We start from the raw sequence: 9,755 nt of genomic DNA, 5'->3' as shown, positions 1-9,755 counted from the left end.
GGTTCTCTACCCCTATATACAAACTATTAGTATAATGATGGAGTCTAATCTCCAAAGACATTGTACATTTTATCATGCTGAACAATTAACCTTTTCGCATATCTGCAAATATGTCTCTCCTGATTGAATGACACCCACCTTGTCCCCTTTGGGGCCAGATGGTCCTTTTAGGCCAACATGGCCCTTCTCTCCTTTAGGCCCTGTAGGCCCCGGGCCCCCACGTGGCCCCTCTGGTCCGCTCTGACCGACTTCACCGAGAGCCCCTGGACGACCCTGACAGAAGAGAAGAGAGACGTGATCACTTTTAAAGCCAGGAAGTAAGAAGAGAAAGTTCATGAATACTGAAGCAGCAGGTGTCTGTGAGGCTCCATTTCCCTTCTATGTATTAATATGAAGAGCAGCGAGGACTCATCAAACACTATGTTGAGAGAAAATGGGATTAAATCAAGTGTTCAATAGGGGGGAAATCACCAGACGCCTCCCAATACGATCTAATCACAGTACTTGAGATACATGCAATATATTGCAATTCATAACCTTTTTTCCAACTTCTAATTTTTCCCAATTTCAAATGACGTCCCCAAAGGAAACTTTGTCGACATCTGTTTCATCTAAAAAGATAAATTTCTATGTTTGTTCATATCACTTCAATTGTATTATTGCAAAATGGGGCAAAACTAACCAACATATATATATAATACAAGATCAATACTTGGTGTCTGTGTATCGATACAGTATCACCACTGAAAACATCGCGATACTATGCTGTATCGATCCCCCCCCCCCCCCCCCCCCCCCCCCCCCCCACACCCAGTGTCCAAAGAAAGTTGTCTTCTATTTAAATAGTCAAACATCTAAAATCTGTCTTTGTGTGACATGAGACAACCTCTCTTCTTCAAGCCTCGATTCGGATAAAGAAAACCAACTTTATTTTAAAGCCTTTGTTTAGCATTAATAGTATGTAAGTATTCACGTTTTTAGTTTTTATCGTAACAAGTCAAGTTTCAAAGAAGTGAAGCAGAATTTCTGCAGATTTTCCACAGATCAGATATAAACAAATCAAAACAAAAGTCAGTTATCACATGTTAACACATCTCCACTCCGAGCAGAAAAACAGTGCGCTAAATATTCCTCATTTCATTCGGGTCTGGTGATAAGTAAGTAAGCAATCAATGAACATAAAATAACAAAAAATAAACATCCTCAACTGAATCCATCATCCATTTTGCCCTTGCGTGGTGGATTTGACGGGTGAGTTTCCATGAGATGGGAACAAGTCAGGGCGGAAAGCACAGCTTTGCCCCACAATCCTAAATCCGACAGGGACGGTCGAGTGCTTTATGTGGGCGTGCAGCGGCGTGCGCTCTCAGATGGGGGTCTGGAGGAAGAACTGCTACTGTGGATTAAAATTTAGGCTTAAAAAACAATCACATTTATGTTGATATGGACGTGCTTGTGCTGCACTGGACAGACTGCATATTCGTTTTCAACCACATGACGACAGTGGGGGAAAAAAATAATTAACCACTTTAGCTGGTGGATGAATGAAGGAATAACAGGGGAGAGAGAGGACAGAGAGACAGGTCTGGTCCGGGTCCGGGTCAAAGTAAAAAGGGAATTTCCTTTTACTTTGGGTTAAGTTAAGTGAATAGACTATTACACACTTCACAATCATAATGGCCCAAGTTGATTTCCTGTTGTAGTGTATCTGAATGACAACTGACAGGAAGTTGACAAGGGGCCTGGCTGTTGAAAAAGTCATAACATATATATATATGTGTGTGTGTGTATACTGTATATCACATAAAAAGTGAAATATGTACAGTTTTGTTTCATTACCGCACCGCAAATGAATGTGCTCATCAATCAATTCATTCATAAAGACACACAGTTACGTTTACTGGGGAATGTAAACCAGTGTTGCAGAAGTATATTTAACAATTATGAGACATTTATAGAGCTGAGATGCATGTGTGTGTGTGTGTGTGTGTGTGTGTGTGTGTGTGACTGCCTATTCCCTAACTGTGCTCTTAACCTAATTTAGATCTGCACTCAAAACACAAGATACAGTATAAAGGAGTGAAAAAAACAAACACATGCACACGCAATTACATTCACACACTGCCGACTTAACACTTCATAGCACACAAACGCACACACTGTGTGTGTTGTGTAGTTGAGTTGAGGTGGCCTCGGGGCCAGGCAGATAACAGTAATGACAGGGCTGGGGCAGGTAAAGGCAGCCTGCCGGAGCTGTCTGGCTCACGTTCACACCTGGTTTCACCCGGGGGAAATATGCAGGGGTCCCACCAGGGAGCCACTTTCTCTCACGCCTCGCCTTCCTTCCATCGGACTCTTTCTTGTCGACCGCGTCACCTTTAGTGTGCATCGTTTGTGTAGTTTCTCTGTGGGACTTGTCATCTGTTGCGCCGTCATTCCGCCTCCCACTTCCTTCTGTCGGCCTGTAACCTGTCAGCGCGCCAGCTGCACGCACGTTAAACTGCCAGTCTGCTCCTCCTGCAACCTGCAACCTGCCCACGTCTCTCTGTGTTTACCCTCCAGAAAAAGATGTACTTTGGAGGCTTTTGGGGGTCATTTTGTATAATTACACAGGGGTCACTTTCAAAGACTGGGCTGTCTGTCTGGTGTTACGTAAAAGGTGCCAGCGGTGGCCTAAAGGTTAAAAAGAGCTTGTGACCGCGAGGTCGGAGGCCGGTTCAATCCCCAGACCGACAGGATCAAATCTGGGTGGGGAAAGTGAAAAAGCAGCACTTGTTCCTCCCTCATTGCCACCATTGAGGTGCCCTTGAGCAAGGCCCTTTACCCCAACCGCTCCCGTGGAGCTGCTCAGTGGACGGCAGGTCAGACTGTGGCAGCTTCCAGGTGTCAATGTGGAACTGTGTGAATGTTATAGGTCATTGTTGCAAAATGAGAATTCAAAAAAAAAAAGAATTAAAAATAAAAGAGATGAAGTATGAGTTAAGGTGAATAGACGGCAGTGGTGGAAGAAGCATCCAGATCCTATATTTAAGTAAAAGTACTAATACCACACTGTCAAAATGCTCTATTACAAGTAAAAGTCCTGTATTGAATATGAAAATACTTATATTCTGAATTATTGAATATTCGGATCCAGCCCTAGGCAGGACATTGCTTAGCGCGTCGGTACCTTTTCTCCAAAAAGGGGGCGTGGCGACCGCCATCTACTGTAGCTGACACACTATGGAGAAGTAGCGCAGACAACCACACTTCAAAACATCTGATGGAGCTTTTTAAAGATTCAACCAATTGTTAAGAACGCACGAAGCCTTCCCGTCTCCTTCTCCCTACGTGTTAGACTAACGAGCCTGGATGAGTGCAACATTTTCATACTTCCAACTGACTCACCTACGAAGTAGTTTTGTTCACATCTGGAGACAAGCCTGCTGACTCGATGTCTCGATGAGTTCGCTCCAGACTGTGTAGAGTTAAGGGCGATTTGCTTGGTTATCCCTAGAATATGGTAATGGCTCAACTTCTTTACATCTGGTTTGCATGCCTTATACAAATAAAGTGCCTATTTTTGCATTTGTTTTACACATGGAGATACATCTTATCAGAGATCAGTCTATCTCTCTGCCAGCGTCTCCCAACCCCAACTCCCCCACACACCCACCCTTGCCCATTGGCATCCCCATCTGTTTACATGCCAGCCCGGCGGGTCTCCGCCCGGCTCTTCCAGACCTTCCATCCTCATCACCTTCCAGTAGACTGGTCAGTTTGTAGGCCCAAATCCCCTCTAGCACAAAGGGCACAATGGAGCCTTTTCTGGGCTGCTAAGCTCTCTGGACTTACTGCTCCCATCGGGCAGACCTCACTTCCTGATAGGGGAGAGTGCTTGGACAGACAGATTCTATCCGGCATCCGTGCGAAAACCTCTGTGTGTGTGTGTGTGTGTGTGTGTGTGTGTGTGTGTGTTCTCCACCAACGCACGCGCATACAAACACGAACACACACCCCCGGGCCCTTAGAGGATTTATCGGGACGCATTGTTTGGAGCAGCGAGTGTGCCAGGGGGAAGATTTTAGCTGTCACACTGCATGCTCACTGGGGGACGGTGATGGGAGCAACGTGGTAAAGGGGGGCGGGCAAATGGTGGGTCTTTGGGTGCAAGTTTAATCAGCGGGGTCAGTTTGATAACCTAATTACAGATGGAGCGCCATGACTCGGCAGAACCTAAAACGCCCTCGGCAGAGGGGCAGAGCGACGGCTACAAAGATTCACTTTTGATGCCGTTATAGATGAAAAAACTGAAAACACTAACTAGAAAGGCAGCTCCCACAGTCATCCACACACACACACACACACACACACACACACACACACACACACACACAGAGGGAAATCCTCTCCAGATGCGAATGTTTAGGCTGTGTTGATTTTTTTCCTCCTTTCCCCATCAGCGATTAGACCACAAACCCAAACACCTTCCTTCATCTCAGACATGTTTGTCCTGCCCAGGATGAGTGATTGTGCAGCAACCAAAGAGAGAGAAATCTGCGTTATCTCAGCATGCTGGTATTTCACATGGAATTCCTCAGATACGTGGAGAATAGGCCTGCAGAGATAACAAACTGGGAGCAGTCGGTTGCTAAGGATACGATCACACCTGCATTGTATTTTGTTGAAGCTTTTAATTCATGGCTGTTTAAGTTCAGGCTGTAGATAAAAGTCACAATTAAATAATTCTTTTTTTTGTGCCATGGGTCGAGAGAGACCCATGCCTAAATTCAGCTGTTTCTATATGTTGTAAATGACTTAAAATCAGGAAATGATTTGCCAAAATCTCACTGAATCGTGCAGAATAACCACTTTGTCTCAAAAAAATAATAACTATTTTGTTGTGACTTTTATCTACAGCTATGAGCGTATGAGCATCTATGAGCGTTTTTTTTTTCTTTTTTTTTTTCTAACAACTGAAAAACTACGGGCCCAATTTCAATGACAATCAGTGGAAGGGTGTAGCATGTGCTGAGGAAGAACTTTTCAAAACGTGGGAGTGCCGTTTTGAGTTGTTTTATGTTGTTATGCTTCCTGTCTGTCAGATTACCATTTATCTCCTCGTACCCACGTTTTCTATCTTTTCCTGGACTTAAAATGTAGGCTCTCATCCGTCAGAGTTGGAGCTGTCCAAATACAAAAAACACCACCCCAGATGTTCAATAACTTGCTCCAAACATCCAAAGCCATTTCAGATTGTATCTCCATTTCCTAGATCACTTGCTTCCAACCTCAATCCACCATGCAGACTTATAAAAAGCATCAACTTTATAACATCGTGTCATGTCATCGTTTCGGTAAATAAGCCGTAACACCTGTCATGTGTTGTTAGTTTAAAAGATCAGGAGAATCCAATTACAAACTTGGAAACCAACACTGTTAAGTGATGTAAATTGACTTCACAGGCGTTTTGCTACTCTAAACACTGTTTTTGGCTCGTGGGAAATGTATTCTCTAGACAGAATTGAATTGAACAGAAGAGCTGAGTACTTAATATTCAAATTAAAGTGTAAAACACACCGGTTGTGACATATAGTGTCCAGTCACTGCAGTGATTGGTGATCGATTATTTGCTTTCATTTCCAAGCAAAACTGACAAACTCGTACGGAAATGTCAAGCAAATTTTAGGCTAACTTTTAAAATGTTGCCAAAGGGAAACGCAGACCTAGGCGCGTTTCCATCAACGGGTTTGAAGAAACTGATCAGAAAATGTAACAAAAATGTAACAGAACGTTGTAGAAAGTGCAGATAATTGGTGCAAAATGTAACAAAGTTAAAGTCAAAAGTATGCACTATTGATTCTACTTAAGTAGAGTACAGATACGTAAAAAATGTACTTAAGTACAGTTCCGAAGTATTTGTACTTTACATTACGTTACATTCCACCACTGATGAGTGGAGAGAGTGGGTACGTCCCGTAGCACTTACATTGCACCCCCGACTCCTCCTCTTGCCTCCCTCTCTTTTTTCCTAGTCCCTCCCACCGAGGACGCACGGGAGAGACGCCAGGAAATCATCGGAGGAGAAAGGCAACAAGCAAGGGTGTTTTAGAGAAATGAGACGTCCACTCCTCTGAAGGGTCACATGAATACGTCAGCTGATTGGGCCGAGTTAGCAACTCCTTCAGCTGCACGGCTTCTGGGAAGGCTGCTCCCCCGTCCCCCCTCCTCGGGGCAGAAAGAAGAGCTTTGAGACGGCATCGTCGAGGTGGGACACAACAACTTCCAGTTCAGCAATTGTCTCCAGGAATTTTAGTTCAACTCGTTGGTCGTTCTAATTAGTCTTCTATGTCAACTAGCATCGGTCGGGTTTAATAATATCCGAATAAGATACGTTACGGGAAAACCCGGGAAGATGGATGACAGCAGGAAACAGCTGATCCGTCCTGTGAGTTAATGCTCGCTACGTCGGAACTTACTCAGCAAAGGCGTTTCTATTTCTCAGTAGGCGCAGCAGCTCGTTCCACAAAGGCACAAACCGCCTCAAGGGGGCGCAAAAAATAAGTTAGCACTATTGCGTACGTTTTATCGAATTTTGCCAATTCTATGTAGCGTTTCGAAGACAATACTTTAAAATGTGCATAACAGTGGATGAATGAGTGGCCGGGTTGGCTCAGAGGGTAGAGCAGACGCACATAAACCTCAAGGTTTATGCCTCGAAGCAGAGGTCCAGGGTTTGGATCCGACTTGTGACGATTTCCTGCATGTCTTCCCCCTCTCACACCTAGCTGTCCTATCTATACCTATAAAGATGGAAAAGCCCCAAAACTAATCTTTAAAAAATGAAAACACGGTTGGACAGTTAGTAACTGAAGACCTCAGCTCGTTGTCTGGGTGTCTCGCTATTTTCTAACATTCAATATTAAAAAAAGGATGATTGATCCAGTGTAATCGACAGATGAATAGATTATGTAAGTAATCTTTAGATGCAGGATACGGATTAAAATCATTTTTCCTGGACTGTTTAAATATGTATCTAGCTATTTGAACCCATTTCTTGTCGACCTCTCATTAGGCAACCCCTCGCTGGCCCTTCTCTTCCCTCAGACTGATTCCCACCGCTCCTCTGCAGCCCTGACTCATCTGCTGGTAGTGATGGACGTCATTAAACCAACAACCTCTGCTCTGCTTTCATCCAGGTGCTTTCCCCTCCAATAAAAACCCCATTAGCGGTCGGCAGGCCCCCGCTGTCCCACGCGATGATGTCATAAAGTTGTTCTTAGCTGTCGGGACGAGAAATGAGCAACGAGGAGGACACTCAAGTGTAAAAAGGACTGCTATGACACCCTGGCTTTGTTTTTTTTTTCAATTTGTCTTTACATTTATGTGCCTTAACAAGTGAACCAAGGGTTATATGTTTCCTCCAACAATAAAGCAAAATTTCCCTTGATAAATGAGCTGTGAGGAAAGCCATAACTATAAAAACACAGGATTTTTTTTACTCTTAAAACTTGAACTAATTGGTGTACTTGGGGCTGGATCGTGAAAAATGTTCCCGAGGTGACGACAGCCAAACAGCAGATGTAATTGGCATGTATGGCGTGTTAAAACCTTTAAAAAAGAAACGTACAGTTGTGACTGTTGAAGTATTGCAGAGCAAGATGTTAGCAAGGTCTTCAAAATCAATTACTCCTCAAAACTACAAGCTGTTTGGCTCTGGGGATAGAAAAATAATGAATGTTTTAATTTTTCAGATGAGCCGTCTGCTGCAACATCTGCACTAGATGCAGCTGGGAGTAATAAACTACAGTGAAATGTGGATGGAAACAGTCCTTTTAGTTTATTTCTAAACCAGACACCTTATTAGTTAAAAAGGGAGAGCATCAGGGGGAGTTAAGAGAGAGAGAGAGAGAGAGAGAGAGAGAGAGAGAGAGATAGAGAGTGATGGCAGAAGCGTCCCATATGGAGCAAAAAGAGCGAAAAACTGCGAGTGATGGATGCATCACTTCATATCATTACGGCTATGTTCACACTAGGCGTCTTTTTTTCAATTTCTTTTTTTTTGGACTGCCGGCGTCTGTTTTTCTATTACAATCCTGTGGAGTAAACCAAGTTTTCATCAAAATCCTGAGCTCTCTCTCTCTCTCTGCTCTTTCTCTAGCTTGCTCCACCACTTTGTTTTATCTAGCGTTAGCATCACGCTCTCTCTCTCTCTCTCTGCTCTTTCTCTAGCATGCTCCACCACTTTGTTTTATCTAGCGTTAGCATCACGCTCTCTCTCCCTCTCTGCTTTTTCTCTAGCTCGCTCCACCACTTTGTTTTATCTAGCGTTAGCATCACGGTCTCTCTCTCCCTCTCTGTTTTTTCTCTAGCTCGCTCCACCACTTTGTTTTCTCTAATGTTAGCATGACGCTCTCTCTCTCTGTTCTTTCTCTAGTTCCTTTCCCCGTAGATCTTTCCCTAACCACAATCGCCTTGTTGTTGTAGCGCATCCCGCGTGTGGCGTTCCGCCTCGTTGTTGACGCCGTTGTTGCGTCCCCCAGAGACTGCGGATGGTGTCCCAGCGGCCGTTGTTGTCCCCCAGAGCAGGCAATGCAGTTCGTGAAATGGTCGCGTTCCCATTCCGTGGTGAAACGAGAAAATCGTGTCCCAATAGATCAAAATAATGTGACTATTTCGGTTGAATCAGGAGTCTGCTGCACAACCAGCTGGTGGTGCTAATTCTCCAGTGGGGGCCAATTGGGAGCCAATCAAATCTTGAAGGAAAAGGGCGAAGATTAATAATTAAGAGCGTGCAAGTCAGACTCAAACGATTAAAAAAACAAAACAGATGACTTTGCCTCAATTCACTCAGCCTCCAGTACAGAGCCAGGACAAGTCAGCTGATGTCCATCTGACTTTAAAAGCAAACACTGCGAGTGTTATCGCTCCGTGATGCTTCAAAACAAGTTTCAGCTGAGTGTTGAGAAACTATGAGAAGAAAGTCTGCTCTGCTGATCGACCAAAACCTGCGAATGTTGGCCGACCAAATCCTAATTGGGTCCAACAGTTTACAAGCTACCACTGATGTCCTGATGTCTGTTGACAGCAGAGACAGCCAGGAATGTGGAAGACGGCAAACAAAAACACGTCTCCGATTTGATTCTTCGGGGACATGTGGTGGGCTTTGTGTCAGCTTCGCTTCTCTTTGTTTAAAACGGGGGGGAAGAGACGCGGTCACAGTTTCAAGTCTGCGTGACAAAGGAACGGAAGTGTGTGTGAAGACGAGCTGAATCCAGCTGTGTTTAGTTAGGTAAGTAAGGGTCGAGACTCCCGCACAGTTTGTTAATGTACAGATTTTTTTGTATCAGTACAGTGTGTGTGTGTGTGTGTGTGTGTCTGCTTCAGCAGCGTGGGACTCTTCTCCTTTATTTATCTCCTCTTTCTGCTCCTTCAAAACAAGAGTCCAGAGATAGAAAATCCAGCAGACGGAGGCAGTACTAACGCCCGTCTGATCCAATCTAAGGGCAAATTGTGCAGGAATGTACGAAAGGTTATTACTGATTTTATAGGCTCCTGTAATTTGATGCAATGATGACAGCAACTTTATTTGTGACATTTACAACACCCGCACACACACACACACACACACACACACACACACCACACACACACCACACACACACAATTGTGCAGTTATGTTTTTGGTGTTGGTATTTTCAATCTCATATGTGGCGGTTCATGTTAAATAACACACTTAAAAGTGAACACAGGAAGATGGTCACTTTTTGCTGCTT

General features: G+C 44.2%; 1 protein-coding gene across 3 annotated transcripts in view; it reads right to left on the bottom strand.

The window, feature by feature from the left end:
* col4a6 (collagen, type IV, alpha 6) overlaps positions 1 to 9,755 on the bottom strand; it is a 171,310-nt gene that overhangs the window by 49,530 nt on the left and 112,025 nt on the right. For all 3 annotated transcript variants that reach the window (XM_032544669.1, XM_032544667.1, XM_032544668.1), the window contains exon 5: positions 139 to 273. In XM_032544669.1, the coding sequence (XP_032400560.1) occupies positions 139 to 273 (135 nt within the window). The remainder of the gene's footprint in view (positions 1 to 138; positions 274 to 9,755) is intronic.

The sequence above is a fragment of the Etheostoma spectabile genome, chromosome 19 (assembly GCF_008692095.1).
Source record: "Etheostoma spectabile isolate EspeVRDwgs_2016 chromosome 19, UIUC_Espe_1.0, whole genome shotgun sequence".
Classification (NCBI taxonomy): Eukaryota; Metazoa; Chordata; class Actinopteri; order Perciformes; family Percidae; genus Etheostoma; species Etheostoma spectabile.
This window is presented reverse-complemented; position numbering and strand designations above follow the sequence as displayed.